The sequence below is a fragment of the Neopelma chrysocephalum genome, unplaced genomic scaffold (genome assembly GCF_003984885.1).
Source record: "Neopelma chrysocephalum unplaced genomic scaffold, ASM398488v2 Primary Assembly neopelma1_74, whole genome shotgun sequence".
Taxonomy (NCBI): Eukaryota; Metazoa; Chordata; class Aves; order Passeriformes; family Pipridae; genus Neopelma; species Neopelma chrysocephalum.
Window position 1 is genome coordinate 1546245 of NW_020897735.1, and position 18389 is coordinate 1564633.

The window sequence follows — 18389 nt, forward strand, 5'->3', positions numbered from 1 at the left end:
CCCCCCAGCCCACACCTCCACAGCCCCCCTCCCCACAGCCCCCACCAGCCCTCTCCCCAGCTGCCCTTCTCCCCACAGCCGGGGAGCTCCAGTAGCCCCCCAGTAACCTCCCCCCCCCCCAGCCTGATCAAAACCCCCCCAGTCGCCACCCTACAGCCCCACAGCAGCCCCCACCCACGCAGCCCTCTACAGCCACCTCCATAGGCCCCCAGCACTTTCCCCACAGCCCCCCTCCCTGCAGCCCCCCCCCAAACCCCCCCAGCCCACCCTGCAGCCCCCCCGGTCCTTGCCTGTGCCTGCAGCCTGCGGCTCTGCCCCGCCAGTGCCCGGGTGAGCCGGGGGCCGGGGCAGCAGCACGGCCCGGGGCAGCTGGGGCAGCCCCCCCCCGGGCGGAGGGGGGGATCGGGGATGGGGTGAACCCCCCCGATCTGATGGTCCCGGTGCTGGAGCTGCGAGAAAACACGAGGACAAGTGACTCCGGGGACCTCCCCGCTCTGTGAGGAGTCCGTGGGTGTTGGGTGAGCATCCCGCAAAAAAAACGGAGCAGGAGGGGGATGAGATGGACGGGAAACATGGATCAACCCACCTCCAGCTGGCGAGGTGGAGGCTGTGGCCGTGTCCGTGGCCGTACCAAGAGCTGCCATCCGGGCTTGTGGGATGCTGAGGGTCATCACACGGCAGCCGGTGCCCACGGTGCCCACGGCCAGGCTGCGGCTGGGCTGGGGCGGGTCCGAGAACAGGCTCACCTGGGCAGGGACGGCGGGTTCAGGCATCCACCCTGCACCCCAACCCCGGCACCGCCCACCCACCGTGCCCCCGGGGCACCCTGAAGCACCTCAAGGGTGGGGGGGACACAGCCCCGCCTCAGCTTCCCCACCCACGCGGGGCAGGAGGTGGCAGAGGTGACACGGGGACACGCTTCCGCCGGTGGCCCTGCCATCTCAGCGACGTGCCTCGCCATTTTAGGGACACTCTGGCTCAGCCGCCCCCCTGGTACGGAGGGGACCCCACCACGAGGGGGGCACGGTGGACCCCGGTTTGCTGTGGGCTCTGCGGTGGCCTCACCCCTCCCTCCCTAGGCCGGGCTTGCTCAACCGCAGCTCCCCGGGAGGAGGAAGAGAGGGGACCGGGGGAGGAAGACACGCTGAATAATCTCAGGGAGGGAGGAGCAGAGTGGGGGACCCCCCCCCACCCACCCCGGCCCCACACCCACCCTGGCCCCCAGGCGCAGCTGGTCGATGGTGTTCTCAGCCTCGGCGTACTTGGTCAGCAGCTTGTGGTAGTCGTCCTGCAGGGAGGGGACACCAGTGGGGGACAGCACCCGGTACAGGGGGGATGGCAAAGGGGGAGGCAGCCCTGTGTGAGGACAACAGGTCTGGGGGGGCTCCCAGGTTCCCACCTATGGGTGGGTGACACTCTGGAGTGCAGAAACCCACTCCCCAAAGCACCCGGCCCGTCTGGGGCAGATGTGGCCCCCGTTTGGCTGTGTGGGGAGAGCCCCCCTCTACTCCCAGGGGACAGGAGGGCATCCCATGGGACAGGAGGGCATCAAAGGGGACACGAGCATCCCTGCCTCTAGCCTGAGCACTGCCCACATCCCTGCCTGCTCCTTCCCTCCTCCCCATGTAGGACTGGGAAGGGGTGACACAACACCAAATCCCGTGGGTGACACAGCGCCAGCTCACGAAGCCGGTGACATCCCCATTTCACCATCACCCCTTGCCCCCCCCACCTCGGTTACCCTCCCAGTACGACCTCTCTGGCCGAACTGGGAGGAGCTGGGCGTTACCTGGAGCTGCTGCACCAGCGCGGTGGCTTGTTTGGGGGACCTGAACTCCTGTGGCAGCCCGGTGGAGCTGGGGGGTTGCGGGGGGATCCCCTCCCCGCTGCTCAGCAGCACCTCCCGCACGATTTCTGCCGGGGACTTGAAGCCAACGGGGCCACCGGGCACCCTGGGGCGGGCGGGCAGGACCCGGCCCCGAGGTGGGCGGTAGCTCTGGTCGAACTTCACCCGCGCCTCCACCTTGGACAGGTCGGGCAGGGGGTGGTTGAGGCGCCCGCGGCCGTACTGGGTGCCATCCGTGCCCGTTCCCGAGGGATCCCTGTGCCCCTTGCCTCCTGTTCCCCGCCGGGGGCTCAGGGACCGCGACTGCCGGGCGGGCTTGGGGGGCACCACCGCGGGCGCCGCTTTTTTGGGCACCCGGGACCTGTCGTGCGGTTTGGGTGCTGGGGGGCTCCCGGCGCCCTGGGGCTCCTCCGGGGGTGCCAAGCCAGTGATGCCAGGGGCTGTTTGGGGCTTGGGGACAGGCTCGGGGCTGGTGGCATCGCGGGGGTCGTCGGTGGAGAGAGGCCGTGGGAGGCTCCGCCTCGGGGTCCACCCCTGCCCGTGCCCTCCAGAGGCGTCCCCGGCTGTGCCCCAGCCCCGGGCCCGGCGGGATGGGGTGGCAGGGCCAGGGCTGGTGTCCGACAGCGCCGAGGTGTCCCCACCATCCGTGCTGCAGCCGCGGGGCTGGCAGAGAGCCCGGTGCTCCCGCAGAGCCTCGGGGCTGCCGCTGGACCCCGAGCCCCACCGGCCCTCGCAGGAGAGCTCGGGGTAGGGCTCCCCGTCACTCTCTGCCCCCCAGGGCCCCTCGTCCCCCCCGGAGCTGCCCCGCTCCTCGTCCTCCTCCGCCAGGTCCTGCTGCGGGTGCCAGCGACCCTCCTCCACCGGGGACCCCTCCTCCGGGTCCTCCCCGTCACCTGAAAAACACCAGCGGCGCGGGGCTGCTGCCAGCCGGACCCAGGCGGTGCCCCCACCCCTCCCGCAGCCCCTCTTGGCTCCAGCACATCTGGGACCACCCCCACGAGGGGCTTTGGGCAGAAGGGAGGGGACGACTCACCCCACAGTGGGCTCCTGGCACCCTCCCCCAGGCCGATGACCCCGTCCTCGTCCATCCTCCTCTCAAAGTCGTCTTCTTCCTCCTCCTCCTCCTCCTCGTCCTCTCCCTCCCAGGGCGTCAGCTCTGTTTGTGTGCAGTGCAGCCATGGTGCCGGGCTGGCCATGGCCGCGGGCACGGCGGCCCTGTCACTTGTGCCGCTTCATGGCCCGATGGTGGCGGCGGGCTGGGGACCTCCTTGTCGCGAATGTAGGTCACAACATCGCCACCGCGTCCTGGGGGGGGGGAAGGAGGGGGGCGAGGGAGAGGGAGGGATGTCAGCAGGACACGGTGGGCTCTGTTTGAGGGGTGTTCCCCCACTGCCAGGGCTTCCCCTGCCCCCCAAACCCAGAGGAAGAGCAGCCTCCCGTGATGGGGGGACACCCTCGGATCAGCCCCCCGGGCTCTGCATCCCACCATGAAGTGGGAGCTGCCACAGAACTCGCAGCTCATGGTCCCCTGAGGTCCCCGTGGGGAAGGAGCCCCCCAGGGCCACCCCAAAAAGCTTGTCCCCTCCCAAGGAACACCCAGCCCGTGCTGGCACCCTGTGGATGTCACCCCAGCCGGGCAGCCACAGCCTGGGGGCCATCAGTGGTGCCATCACTGTGCAGGATGGTGCTCAGGGAGGCAAGAGCACCCCAAAACCCCTCTGGATCTGGGGGGCTGACGAGGAAAGGGATTGCAGCAGAGACCTGGCACACTCATTCCATGGATAACCCAAGAGCACGAGCTCCTCCTCACCCCCTCCTGGGGTTCCCAGAGCCGCAGCAGCAGCTCAAGAAACGCCGGATGTCCAAACCCCAACGTGGGGTGTGCAGCAAGAGAGGCCACGGGCTTCTCCCATCAGCATCCCCTCGGGTAGATTGGGACCCCCCAAAACCAGGTGCAACCAGCCCCATGCAGGGGACACTCACCCTGTGCCAGCCCCCTCAGGACACCCCCATCACCGTGAGCCCACCTGGGGTCCCCAAAGCAGCATCACTCAGAGCACCCCAAAACTTTCCTGTGCCTGTGGGGCAGCTGAGCTTTTGCAGAAGTAGGAAATGGTGCTTCCTGCAAGTTTGCAGGCGGCCACCAGCTTTTTAACCCCATCCGGCCTTGCGCAGTGGGGGCTGAACCCTCCTCCCACAGCCATTTTCCATCCAAACCCTTTACTTTTTAATCCAATTTGGAGCAAAATGCTGTAGGAAAATAAGGGAGGGGGATCCCTGGGACCATCAGCCTCCAAAGGACATCAGGATGAGGGTCTGCCAGGAGGTAAAAAATTAAGCCTTAAAGCCCCAAAATTCAGCCAGCTGGACCCTCCCCTTGGAATTTCCAACCCTCTCCGGATTTCCAAGGGGGGGTGTCCACCTGGCCCCCCCATCCCGAGATGCTGCTCACAACCCCAGGGATGCTGCAGCCATACCCAGGCACCGTGGCACGTCCTGGCACATTCGCAGGCAGCCAATTAATCAGCTCGTTACTGTGTAATTAGTGGCACGCGGGGGAGAGCTTGACGAGCTAATGAAACCACAGCACAGTCCCTGGGGTGGCTGCCTTTAGCCAGAGGGTGATTTTGGGGTGCTGCTGGCTCAGGGGTGGTGGTGATGAGCAGCAAACCTACCCATGCCACCCTCATGCTCCGGGAAAAGTCCCCTAATCCACTCCCAAGCCTCAGATCTGCAATTTTTTGGGGGTATTAGTGTGGTTTTGGGGGTTATTTTCCAGTGCCACCTGGTTCAAGATCCTTGGGCATCATCCTTGCAACTCACTCCAAGCCCAAGCTCCAAGGAGCTCCAAGCTCCTGCATCTTTGGGGTGTTCCAGGCGGGGAGCAAACCCCAAATCATCCCTTAGGGTTTTGCAAACCTCCTGGGCCGTTTGCATGAGGTTTTTCCCCACATACAGACTGGATAACTCCATTCTCCACACCCAGAGATGCTCCACAGCTTCTCCTGCCACCAGGGCTGCCCATGGGCTGCTTCAGGCCCTGCACTAATGCAGCTAAAGAGTGATTTTGGCTTTAGCCCCTCTCTGAGCTGGGGTGTTTCTAGTCCTAAGCCCTGAATCACATCCCAATCTAGAGATGGGGTCTGGAGATCCTCACCAAAGTTCCTGCCCTCCCACCTCAAGCCCCTCAGCATCCCAGAGTGATGAGGAGCCCAAACACCACCCCTGGGGCTCCCAGAGGGCTGCTGGTAGGAGAAAGGAGATTGTGGGTCCTGTTTTCTTGCAACATAGAGGATTAAAACATTTCCCACCGGGTTCTGGTGGTTCTTTAACCCCATAATGGATATTTTGGGTCTTTTTTTGGGGGGGGGGGAGGGTTGAAGGAGGCCATGCCCAACCCACACACTATTGGCTGTCACCCCATTTCTGAGCAGTGGTGCCCAGGCTGCACTGCCCACAGCAGCCACAGTCTGCAGGAGCCACTTCCAAATCCAGCCACATTTGCTGCTTTCCCAGAAAGTCCCTCCACTGATGGTCACGGTGGTAAGAGAGAAAAATCTTGGCTTTTGTTTTTTTTCTTCCCCCTTTAAGTGAGTTTCTCACTGTTATGGGAGCACAGAAAAGCTTGAAAAATAATGTGGTTCCATAAACAGGAGCCACAAAGCAAATGCAAACAATCCCAATGTGTATATATTTATATATTTATTGTTTTTAAAAAGTTTTGCTCTTTGAAAGCTGGCATTTTGCAATAACATAATGGGAAAAGGAGCTAAAAAAGAAATTGAAAAGCCTTAACAAGAAAAAGTCTTGCACCCCAGAACTCTGCTCTGCCCTCAGCCCCCTTCCTGCCCTCCAGATCTCAGCCAGGGCTGTCCCAAATTATGGCTCAGGGTGAAGGTGCTCGGCCGAGGGAGGGGATGCTCACAGCAGTGATGAGTGCTGCCAGGTCTCTGCTTGGCCTGCAGGCAGGAGGGGTTGTTGCCTGTCCCTGCCCTCAGCTCCTGATCCCTGATCCTGCCTGCAGGCAGTGATCCCATCCCTGTCCTGCTCCCTGTGGGATAGACAAAGGTGTGAGGCTGAGACCGCCCAACTCATTACACGTGTGAGGCTGAGAAACAGCAGCACAATCAAGGCCAGCCCGGATCCATCCTCGCTCCTGGGTTTATCAGTGGTGACAGCAGAGGAGACAGAGCATCCTCTGCCCCAGGGCTGGCTGGGTGACAGGGAGGGGGGACAGGGCTGCTGTCACTCTGCCTTCACTGCCCTGTCAACCCTGGGCAAAGCAGGCGGGTTAGGGGGGCTCTAAACCCCACACCTCCATCCCCACGGCCCCTGAGCGATGGGGGATAACCCTCCCTCCCTGTGCCCCAAAAATCACTTGCCTGGGAAGGGGGTTAATGCCCCCCTTGCACATCTGTGCCTGTCTGGGGTGCAGGGGGTCCCCAGACCCCCTTTAACCCCCATCCTGGGTGAGGGATGGATATTTTGCATCTCATCTGGGGAGGTTTGGAGGAGGCCAGAACAGCCTAAGGCTGGAAGTTGGCAAGGGGTGTCTGCACTCCAGGAGGGAGGAATTCCTGGTGTATAAACCCTTTTTTAAAGCCCACAGAGTCCCGTTTTTCTGAGCATGAAAGAGGGCAGAGGAGCGGAAACGCCGCGTCCTTGGTTTGCATTATTTCCTACCAGAACAAGGGAGGGACCATCACAGTGAGGAAGAGCCTCACAAACCCCCTTGTCCTCTCAAAGAACACACGCCTGTTACCACACCAGGGCTCTAAAGCCCACGTGTCACCCAAATTCCACTGCCTGGAGGGGCCAAACCTTCCCCCAGCTCCCCCACGCTGGCACATCCCCATGGAGAGGTACCAAAACCCCGGGAAACGGCATCTCTCCATCACTTGCCCTGAAGCAAAGCCCCACGGCAGGACAGAGAGCTCCTGCCGCCGTTTTCCTGCCTTTTCCCCGGCACAGGGACCCTCCTGTTCCTCCCGGGGACAGCCCAGGTGTCCCCCCCGGGGCTGAACCCGAACATACCTGCAGCAGCCGAGGGTGGATGTGCAGTAAAGCCCGTGAAGGACAGACTTAATCCCTGTCTGGAGAGAGCTGCCGCTGTCACCGGGAGCCCTAATTAGCACAGGGCAGGGAAAGGTGGCGGGGACACGGCAGGGACACCTTCCACTATCCCGGCTCGCTCCAAGCCCCGTCCAACCCGGCCTCGAACACTTCCAGGGATGGGGCAGCCACAGCTTCTCTGGGCAACCTGTGCCCAGAGCCAGGGCCTCCCCACCTTCACAGGGCAGAATTTCTTCCCAAAATCCAATCTTAACCTCTCCTTCAGTTTAGTCATTCCCCCTTGTCCTGTCACTCCATCCCTTGCCCGAAGTTCCTCTCCAGCTCTCTTGGAGCCCCTTCAGGCACTGGAAAGGGCTTTAAGGTCTCCCTGGAGCCTTCTCTTCTCCACGCTGAACACCCCCAGCTCTCCCAGCCTGGATGAACAGTGCATGGAGTCCCTCCCTCTCCGTGAGTCCTCAAAACATCCCCGCCCGGAAGGCACCGAAAGGGTGCTGCAGAACCGGCACCCACCGGCTATCAGGAACACGGCTGCCCTTTAAATAAAACACGGAACTGAAGCTGAAAGCTGCCCTTGCGACTTCCTCGGAGGAGCCTCCGGCAGCAGCTCGGCCCCGTGTCCCGCAGCCCCCGCCGAGCTCCGGCAGCGGCTCCGAACCGCCCCCGCAGCCCCCGACGGACCCGCCCGGAACCTTCCGGGCCCGGCGGGGAGGAGGCACCGCGATGAGGAAAGTTATGACAAGTTTCCCCGGGGCCACGAAGGCTCGGATGGCGTGGGGAGGACACGCCTCGGCGAGAAGCGGCGTGTCCCGCATCCTCCTGCTGCCTCCCGCATCCTCCCGGCGCGTCCCGTCTCCTCGGCCGCAGGGACCCCTGCGGGCCTGCGAGTTCCCCCCGCTCCGCCTAGAGACCCCAGCCGGCTCCCAGCTGCCTAAGCCGGGCTTAGAGCGCTGGATGAGCCCGGGGAGCGCTGGATGCGGCCCCGGGGATGGAGCCAGCCCCGCGGGCCCCCGCGCTGTGCCTCCAGCGGCGCCGCGGGGGCCCCCTCCTCCTCTTCCCTGCAGCAGGGAGCAGCCGAGCCATTCCCGGCCCCCCCGGGCACAGCTGGGGCACATCTGGCCCTGGGGCACCGCTGGAGGGGCAACCCCCCCCCTCCCACTCCAACCGCGAGCGCCCCGCGCTGCCCACCTGCAGGGAGGGCCCGGGCGGCGCTGGGCGACCCCGGTCCCGATCCCGATCCTGATCCTGATCGCGGTCCCGATCCCGATCCGAACCCGATCCCAATCCCGGTCCCGCCGGACAATAGCGCGGCCCGCGGCGGGGGGCGTGCCCTCCGCTCATTAGCATACCCGCCGCTCCCGACCAATCCGCGCCCGCCGCCGGGCAGGGAGCGGGACGTCGTTAGCATAAACCACGCCCCCAATGTATTTACATAGCGCGCGGCGCGCGACCAATCAGAGCTACGGAAGACGGGCCTCATTTAAATAATTGATGCACCGCTGGCGCCCCCTGGCGGAGCGCTGCGCCTGCCCATCCCCCCGGATCGCTGGGAATGGGATGGGATGGGATGGGATGGGATGGAATGGAAATGGGGCTGGGACAGGGATGGGATGGGCATGGAATGAGCACAGGATGGGGATGAGGAGGGTCTGAATGAGGATGGGGATGGGATGGAGATTGCGATGGCAGGGGAATGGGACTGGGGATGAGTTTGGGGATGGGACTGGGGATGGGCATCCCCTCCCAGCCCACCACCACCACACTCCCACCTGCCCTGCTGGCCCTGGGGAGCCCCACAGTCACCCCTGCCCCTTCCTCCCCCCCATCCCAGCCCCCAAGAACCCCCCCAGCCACAGTCCTTTTCTACCCTGATAGATTTATTGAAAAATTAAAAGCACAAGCTCTGTATATATAAATACGACGACGTTGCCAGCGATTTACAAGGCCTCCAGTTGCTCTCTCTGCCTCCCCACCCGTGGCCTGTGCCACCCTCCTGGGCACTGGGGAGTGAGCACCCAAGGGAGTGGCCACCACCCAAAACCCCTCCAGCCTGAGCCACGGGCCCGCCTTGCTGTGTGTGTGGCACTCAAATGACAGCGGGGACACCCAGACCTCTGCCGCCCTCCCGCCTGGCCGAGGGGGAGAGGGTGTTTTCCCTACCCCAGACAGGACAGGGTGGAGACTTTTGAGGGATGTGCAGTGATTTCTGCCCATTCTCAGCCTGCCCTACCCAGGCAGCGAGTCCACAGCGGGCGAGGGGACATCTGGGGACAAGCTGGGGTGTCTGCGTGCGCGGGCTCTGCGTGGTGGGACCTCGTTCACACCTCGGCGCTGTCCTTCATCCCCGTCCCACTCCACGCTCCCAAAAGCCATCCCTAAAGGGCCACGTTGAATTCTGTGACCAAGAAGTCAATGTAGTCCTTGTCCTTCAGCTTGAAGGCCTCGGCGATGATGCGGGCGGCCTCCCGGTGCTCTTTGCCTCGCAGTCCTGTGCCGTTCACCTCCAAAATGACGTGGCCCACCTTCAGCTTCCCACAGTTGTGTGCCGACCCCCCACGCTGCAGGAGAGAGGTGGTCAGCTCACCTTCCCACCATCCCCCCCTTGGATCAATTTAGATGGTTTTTTTGGGGAAAAAAATGGGATATATTTCATATCGCTCATGTTCACCCTGAACCGGGGAATGAACGTGATGGATATGAGATATTTTGCTTTTTGGAGAGAGGGGATGAATTTGGCTCCCCTCCTGATTGCTCCTGGAGCGTGGCGCCAGCTGGGGTGGCCAAGAATAACCAAGGCACAGTCAGCTCTGCTTTTCTTTTGCTGTAAATAGCTTGAATTTTGCCCCAAGTAAACAGCAAACAGGGAGACAGCTCTGGAGGGCTCAGTTGTCTGGCTCTCATCCACCACTCCCCCTCCCCAGTCCTCTGTCTGGGAGTTTCCAGACATCTGGAGACACCAGCCAAGCTTTCAGGGCTGCCCTGACTCCCTCTGAAATGTCTGCAGCAAATCCTTGGCTCCCAGGATGTCTGTTATGGTGCGGGATCATCCACGGGACACGGAGACAAACCCCCACAGCAGGACAATGGCTGGGGATGTGCAGGGCTCTAGGAGGGGGAAGCACCTCTAAAATTACCCCTCTGCTCTGGCTGTGGCTCAAAGGCTTTCCCAGCCTGCTCAGGGAGCAGAGGGATGAGATGCTCATGGAGTTATTCCCATTCCCAGCCCGCCCTACCTGGATGGTGACGATGCGGGGCAGCGGCTGCCGCGTGTTCGCTCCGCCCTCGATGGCGATGCCCAAGGTGGGAGCGCTCTTGGACACCCGGATCAGACACGACGTGGGCTCCAGGAGCCCTGGCTGTGGGGAGAGAGGGCACTGCTGAGGGAGGCCGGACATCATGTGCCTGCCACACTCCCTGAGGTGTCCCAGAGCAGGCAGGGACACCCACGGTTGGCTGTCACCACAGAGGGACAGACACATTTGCTCCCTGACTCCTGACATCCAAGATCCCAACCATGGGCAGGGCTGGAAGAACTTGAGGAAGAGCAGAGCAGCTCTCTGCCTGCCTACCTATACAACCATCAGAAACCCCCTGATACCTGCTGCCACCTTCCCTTCCAGGCTACAGGTGACTTCACTGTGCCCTGGGGATGTTCCCCCAGAGCCAGGGATTCTGCCATGCCCCCTGTAGCTGCTTGCTGGAGCTGGGAGGGACTGGATTTACCCAGTGTGGAGTGAATCAGCCCTACAGAGCCCCTTTCAGCCACTCCTGACCCCCTTTCCCCACAGCTCAGCCCCCCAGAGAGCTCACTCAGCTCACTACAGAGGATAAATAACCCACCAAAGCACAGCCGAGCAGTCGTTGCCTGGTGGGGAAAGGGGGAGCAGAACTGGCCGGATGAGGCAGTGGGGGACAGCCCCAGGTGCCCCCTCCCACAACCAGCAGCCCCTCCCCGGGCCCTCACCGGCTTGGAGGCCCCTTCAGCCGCCCCCTCGCTCCTCGCGGCCTCCTTGAGGCTCCGGCTTTTCCCAGGGCCCGGCTGCCGGCTCTTGTCCTTGCCGCTGCTCTCGAGCTCCCCGATGTCCACCCCGCTGTCCTCGCTGAGGGTCTGCCCGCTGTCCGACAGCTGGGAGAGCGTGGAGGCTGGGGAGACACGTGGGTTAGAGGGCAGGCAGCACGGCCCCGGGCACGCACGGGGCGAGGGCAGATCCCAGGGCCGGGCAGATCCCCCGGGAATGACGCCCGGCCTTCGGAGCCAGGCTCCCAAGGTTCCGAATCATGGAATTGCTTAGGTTGGAAAAGATTTCTAAGCAAGTTCAACCATTCCCCAGCACTGCCGAGCCCACCACTAACCCACGGGACTGTAAATAGGAGGAGGTGAATGATTTTACATCAGTGGCCGTCGTAGAACAGAGAGTCATTTGAGCTAGAGAGGATCTCCAAGATCATCGAGTTCCCTGAGCACTGCCGAGCCCACCACTAGCCCATGTCCCCAGGTGCCACATCTACACAGCTTTTAAACCCCTCCAGGGATGGGGACTCCTCCACAGCCTGTCCCAATGCCTGACCACCCTTTCACTGACAAAATTTTCACTAATATCCGACCTGAACCTCCACAACTTCAGGTGATTTCATCTTGTCCTGTCACTTGTTACCTGGGAGAAGAGCCCGACCCCCACCTGGCTGCACCCTCCTGGCAGAAGGACAGAGCTGTGCACTTGTCAGGGGACAAGTGGCCTCATACTCAGGTCCAGGATCCAACCCAGATTCCAAACTGGGATGGAGGGAGAGAGTGATGAGTCCTGGGTTCCTGTCAGAGGCCCGTTTATCCAGACCATGCTCCACGTGGGAGGAGAATGGGACGGACCCGAGCAAAGAGGTGCTGCCATAAAGGAGCTTTCTCGTCTTGGAGAATAAAGGCTCCAAGCGTAGATGGAGACTCTGGGAATGCCGGGAACGCAGGGAGCGCTGGATGTTCGGGACAGCGGCTCTGGCACTCGGAGGATTTGAGATCCCACTGCGGACACCCCCCGGGCAGAACCTGACCCCGGCAGCCCCTCGCCCTCATTAACGAACCCTCATTAACTGCGGTTAATGAACCCATTGCAGGGACGGGACGGGGCCACAGGAGGGCGACATTGCCACTCGCGTCGGTCCCACGGGGGGGGGGGGGGGGGGGGATACCCCCAGGACCCTCCGGGCACCCCCGGGATCCCCCTTCCTTCTTCATCTGCGAAGGATATCCCGGGACACCCTTCCCTCTCCACCTCCGAGGAACCCCACGGGACCCCTTTCCATCTCCGGGAGACTTTCCGGGACCACATTCCCTCCTCTCCACCTCCGAGGGACTCCCCCGGATCCCCCTTCCTTCTCCATCTGCGAGGGACATCTGCCCCGTACCCCTTTCCCTCTACACCTCCAAGGGATCCCCTGGGATGCCCCTGTACCCCCTTCCTTCTCCATCTCCGAGGGATCCCCCTGTACCCCCTTCCTTCTCCATCTCCAAGGGGTCTCCCAGGACCCCGCTTCCTCTCCATCTGACAGGGACGCCCTGGGACCTCCATTCCCTCTCCATCTCCAAGGGACCCCATGGCACTGGAAGGGGCTCTCAGCTCTCCCTGGATCCTTCTCTTCTCCAGGTGAACCCCCCCAGCTCTCCCAGCCTGGCTCCAGAGCAGAGGGGCTCCAGCTCGGGGGTAGATCTGCCTCCTCTCCCGTTTCCCTCTCGAGGGGCAGGTGCCACCCACCTCTGGCCTGGGGCAGGGGCCTCACTTCGTTGACGTCGGGCTCGCTGTTGGGCTGGTGCACCTCCACCATGATGAAGTGCTGGTTGGCCACGGCCTGGGGGCTGCCCTTGTCCGGGGGAGGGGGCGCTGGGTGGGCGGGAGGAGGAGGAGGGGACGGGGGGCTCTGGACCCCTCCGGGCTCCGGGGACGGGCTCTTCAACCTGGTGGGGGACTGGACCCTGGGGAAGGGCCCGATGGGGTGCTGGGTGACCAGGGAGAGCTGGGCATCCATCTGCCTGCGGGAGCCGTGCAGGGACGGGGAGATGGTGGCGTAGATGGCGCTGGGGGAGGAATCCTCGGTGGAGGTGGTGGCGGTGGAGGTCACGCTGACCGTGTCCTTCTCGGGGGCGTTGGGAGGGGGGGTGGGGTTCCGGGGGGCCACGAAGAAAAGGCCTGACTGGGAGGACTCAGAGGAGGGACGCTTGGGCTTGTCCTTCCCCGGGTTCCTGTGCTGGGCAGCTGAGGGGTCCAGCAGCTGAGGGGTTGCAGGAGGAGGAGGAGGCTTGAAGTTGGGTGGTTCGTCTGGGAAGGAGGAGATGTCATCCTGCCAAACCAAGAACAGGAGGTTTTAGGACACAGTGCTCAGCTGTGAGAACTTCTGCAGGGCTTCCTCAGGCTCAGTGTCACCTGTGTCTTTATCTTTTCACAGTGGTTGTTACAGAAGCACCTTTCTGGTCTTCTGACAATAAGAATACGATTCACAAATGAGGATGATTAGAGGACAAATCACCCAATCTCTGCTTTGGCTCCCACAGCGCTGCTCCTGCTCAGCCAGCCAGGATCCTTCTCCTAACCAACTGGATTAACTGGCTTCTCTGACATCCCTGGGGTGTTGATGTAGCAGAGCTACTGAAGTTGAGGCAAAACTCAGTACCCCCAGTTTTCCTCCAGCTCCCACCCGAGGTGCAGCAGCTCCTGCAGGGCCTTACCAGGGACACATCTGGCAGGGTGTTGATGCTGCTTTGGTGGCAGTCCCCAGCTCCCTCCAGTTCTGACGTGTTCTGAGAGGGCAAAGAAGGCAGAGAAAACCATGTCAGAGCAGCAAGAGCAACCACCACAGTGCCAGTGTGACAGGGAACATGGAGTGATCCCCCAACTCCCCCCCCCCCAAAGCCAGTTTGTCATCCAAAGGTTTTTGTCTCCTTGGAGGTTCCCTGGAGACTCACATATCCTATCAAAGCAGCTTTGTGGGACACAGGCTCTCCCAAGCTAAGAAGTGTTCTCAAAGCCTGCTGTGGACCTGACCTCCTGCAGAGGAGGAATAAGCTCCTCTGGACCCAAATCTGCTCCTCCTGCTTCATCTGGAAGGAGCTCAGGCTCAATATCTGGATCCTTCCCAGGAGAAGGGCAATAGAAAAGTTCAAAACTCCCTTCCCTTTGCAAGCCAGAACGGTGGGTCTCACGCAAACCAAAGCTGCTTTCCCTCTACGAGTCAAAATGTCATCAGGAAATGTCACACCCCAGTTTTGAACACATCACAGCTCCAGATATCCGGAAGGGCTCTGGGAATCTGTCCATCTGTCTGTGCAGGGGCAGCTGTGGGTCAGGAGGGACTCGAGGAGAGAGGACATGGATACAGCCAAGCAGAGCAGACAGGCACCTGGTCAAGTCCCAGGGCTGGCAGAACAAGGGGCACAGAGGGGGTGCAGCTTTTCCCTGGTGAGCTCTGCCCAGGCTCCGGGGATGCTCTGCCGGGGGGGAACATCCTGCTGCTCCTGCAAGGCCCTGTAAGGGCAAACCCAGACTCATCCCCCCTCCCACAGCAACTCCTGCTCTGGAGAGGAGCTGCTGCTGCTCAGGAAGGGAGAACTTGGCTCCTGTCACGTTCACAGGGATGTTTGTTCTCTCCTGCTGGATTGGGCAGGGCACAGTTTGTGTTTAAGTGCCTGTTATTTATTGCAGGGTAAACAGCTGATTAGTTGAAATGCTGGTGCATCTGCATTTCCCCCAGCTGCTGGAGGCTGCTGCTGTGCCTGTAAGATGCTGGAGTCCCAAAATAGACACGGGAGACAATTAAGAGCATTAGAGAAGAGGCAAAAACATTGACGCAAAGTGCTTTTATCTCCGTGGCTTCTGAAAGAGCCCTGGAGAATGGGAACAAAAAGAAACAGCTTGTTCAGGGAGTGACAGGTAAATCTTCACTTGGGAAACTACTCCTGCCTCTGGCAAAGGTTGGTTTCATCATCAATTAATCCAACATAAGGGCACGTGGCTTTTGAGAGAGAAGCAAAGAATCCCAGACTGGTTTGGGCTGGAAGGGACCTTAAAGATCATCTCATTCCACCCCCTGGCCATGGGCAGGGACACCTTCCACTAGAACAGGTTGCTTCAACCTGGCTTTGGGGATGGGGCAGCCACAGCTTCTCTGGGTAACCTGTGCCAGGCCCTCCCCACCCTCAGAGGGAAGAATTTCTTCCCAATATCCAGTCTAAACCTCCTCTCTTCCAATTTAAAGCCAGGGCCTATCCCTTCCTGAGTTACTGACTGTGCAGCAAGGCAGGGCAGGAGATAGATTGGGCTGAAATGTGTGGCAACAGCATCAGAAAGATCAGGCACCATCCAGAGCTCACATGGCACAGGACTGTGCAAATCCAAGCCCTGGTGTGAGGGATGGGCTGATTCCCTGTGTCTGAGGCTGAAGGAAGAGGCAGGTGGGGCTGTTTCAGAAGTGACCTGCCTTTACAGTGATTGAACTGATCAGGAGCTGCTCTGGGCTGTGTAAACATCAGCCATAAGAATTCAGATCTGACTGAAGTGCCAATGAATTTAAAATCTCGAGTGCCTCCTGTCCCTGTGTGATGCCAAGAACAGAGATTCTGAGCCAGAGAGCTCCCAGAGCTGGGAGAGCTGCACCAAATGCACCAGTGCTTGTCCCAGAGCTCCTGTTTGCTGCTGGTTCCTCTGTTCTGCAGACACCTGCCCAAATACCACCTCTCACTGTGCCAACCCATCTGCAGATGCTGCCCAGAGCCCTGAATCCATGTCTGTGTGCACAAAGAAAGGAGCCAAGGCAGAGATGGTGACACGTCAACACCAGCCTGGTGGACTTTGGGGACATCTCAGCTGTGTCCCTGACACTTCCCTCTCCACTTCTGCCTCTACCAGCCCCAACGAGTCCATTGAGTTCCTGGCAAATGCAGGAGGACCAGACCACTGTGATATAGAAACATAAAATCTCGGACGAGTTTGGGTTGGGAGGGACCTTAAAGATCATCCCATTCCACCCCCTGTCACGGACAGGGACACCTTCTACTAGCCCAGGTTGCTCCAACCTGGACCTGGACACTCCCAGGGCTGGGGCAGCCCCAGCTTCTCTGGGCAGTGTGACTGGGAGCAGCCTGTTGTCAAACAGTCACAGTTATGTCACCACTAAAACAAGAAGAGTTTGCCTGATGCCCCCCCAAAACCTGCCAGGGCCACCTCCCCCAGTCCTGCCACTGAACCCTGTGCCCATCAAGCCCATCCTATGCCATGTCCCAGTCCTGGCCTTGTAGAAAGGACAGTCTGTGCACCGAGATGTGACTCCTGTGGCACACGCTGGGTGGGCACAGACGTTGCCCTCCACCCCCTGATCCCACTGCCAGCTCTGCTCCCCCCCAGCCAGGGACACTGATGCTGCTCATCCTCCTCAGGGCACCTTTTCCTGGTGCAGTGTGTGAGCAGGAGATTTGTTTTTCCCCCAGCTTAGCTCTTTGGGAGCAAAAGCAATTAAACAGAGATTGCTCCGGGCTGTAAAACTCGATGGCTTTTAAGCGAAGCACATTTGCTTTCAGGAATTGGCTGTTTTGGGGCTGTGCTTCCCTGGATTTCCCTTGAAAGACTCACCACCTGCCACTGCCCTGAGAAATGAGTCTTTATTGAGGAGGCTGCTCCCTTCTGCCCACTCCCTGCTCCTTTACCCCATCTGTTTTCCAGTTCCCTGTAGAAACTGGGGGCCAGGTGAGGCCCTTCCTTCACAGAGGAGCTGGGAAATGTCTGTCCTTCCTATCCTGCTCAGAGAGAATGGCAGCAGTGATGGAGCTGGAGAGCATCTGTCAGGCAGGCAGACAGCTTTCATTTGCAGATTAAAGGGTGGAGAAACTGCCACCTCCCCGGGGAACACAACTCAACCTTTAATTAACCTCTCAGCTCCAAATCAGTCTCTTAATTTCCAGTTACTGCTAACGAGAGCTGTGCAGAGCCACTCAGCCTGAGTCCCACAGGGTCTCGATTTTGAACAACTGGACCAGCCTGAGAACAAGCCCAGTTTTCCTTCTCTCTTCCCCTTTCTCTTCCCTTCCCTGTCCCACTCTGGAATGCAGCTGCAGGGCTGGAGGAGCCCCAAGTCCCTGGTCCAGATTTCAGGAGCTCTGTGGGTGACAATGACCCACATGCAGTGGCTTCACTCTGCCTCCATCCTCATCCTCTGAGAGGATTGTTCCCATGGGAACCCTCCTTGTGGGATATCCCAGGGAGCTGGGAGCAAACCAGTGCCTGTGGAACCAGGCCCTGGGAGGAGAAGGCACCTTTGGATGGCAGCACCTTTGCCAGGAGGTGATGGAGAACCAAAACAAAACCAACGGGGATTTCAATTCCTTCATCCCAACACTGAGGGCTGGGCAGGGACAAAGGGAATGCCAGACTGATGTGCTTGGAAGCGATCAGGAATTCCCACTGCTCTGGTCAGACCTGATTATTGCAGTCTCCAACCAACCTCTGCCCTGCAGGACTCATCCTGAGACCCAGGACTTAGAGAAGGTGCTGGTGACACTCAGACAGCAGACACAGAGCACCCGGGGGTGGCACTGCACAGTGTGGCCTTGTCTCATTTCCAGGAATCCTGAAGGATACACCCTGTAATGGAATCACTTTTCCCAAGGCAGGGCCTGCTCAGCCTGGTTATTTTTGGTCAAGCCCATAGTGGGACAGGGGGCCTGGTCCAGTGTCAGGAAGCCAAAAAAATCTGGGTCCCACGGTTCAAGGTGCCTGTGACAAACTCCATCTGGGAATGCTACAGCTGTTCTCTGCTGGATAAGAGCCATTCCCAGAGGGATGTGGCTTTTGGGCCAGGTTCACAGCTGTCAGAGGTCCTCTCTCCTGAGCAGTCCCTGCTCCACCACTTGCCCGACCTGCTGACCCTGTGATTTCCTCCCAGCTGAGGAGCTGGGAATGTGCTCCACACCATGGAACCTGCAGCTTTCCTCAGCCTCATCCCAGCCAACAGCTCTGACATGACAGAGGGGTTCCTCAGGCTCTTCCCACATCCACGTCCACCCTCTCGAAATCCTCAGTGAGGATTTCTCCAAGGCTGGACACACACAACACACGCACACCAACCCTCCTGCACTGCAGCACGGATTTTGGCAGATCCAAGGCCTGTAGGAAAAATTTTCCCCCATCCTAAGGATGTGTGATAGGGGGTGCCCAGCCTGCTCAGAGGCTGAGAGAGCTGAGCTTGCTCAGCGTGGAGAAAAGAAGGATCTGGGGAGACCCTGTTGTGACATTTCACTACTTGAAGGGGCCTGTAAGAAAGATGGGGACAGGGTTTTTTAACGGGGCTCGCTGTGTCAGGACGTGGGGTGATGGTTGTAAACTAAAACAGGGTCAATTTAGATTAGATAGAAGGAAGAAGTTTCTTATAACAACAGTGGGGAGGCCCTGGCACAGGTTGCCCAGAGAAGCTGTGGCTGCCCCATCCCTGGAAATGT

General features: G+C 60.4%; 2 protein-coding genes across 4 annotated transcripts in view; both read right to left on the minus strand.

Moving 5' to 3' along the window:
- The window catches only part of AKNA (AT-hook transcription factor), a 21001-nt gene extending 12795 nt beyond the window's left edge, over positions 1-8206 (minus strand). The window contains 6 exon segments of the mRNA XM_027687923.1: positions 268-449; positions 587-746; positions 1214-1288; positions 1790-2739; positions 2880-3151; positions 8105-8206. Of these exon segments, the coding sequence (XP_027543724.1) occupies positions 268-449; positions 587-746; positions 1214-1288; positions 1790-2739; positions 2880-3042 (1530 nt within the window). The 5' untranslated portion in view covers positions 3043-3151; positions 8105-8206.
- A 569-nt stretch (positions 8207-8775) lies between these two features.
- The window catches only part of WHRN (whirlin), a 51590-nt gene continuing 41976 nt past the window's right edge, over positions 8776-18389 (minus strand). For all 3 annotated transcript variants that reach the window (XM_027687833.1, XM_027687832.1, XM_027687834.1), the window contains 5 exons: positions 13632-13703; positions 12664-13246; positions 10881-11059; positions 10150-10272; positions 8776-9474 (listed from right to left, as the gene is read on the minus strand). In XM_027687833.1, coding sequence (XP_027543634.1) covers positions 9292-9474; positions 10150-10272; positions 10881-11059; positions 12664-13246; positions 13632-13703 — 1140 coding nt within the window. In that variant the 3' untranslated portion in view covers positions 8776-9291. The remainder of the gene's footprint in view (positions 9475-10149; positions 10273-10880; positions 11060-12663; positions 13247-13631; positions 13704-18389) is intronic.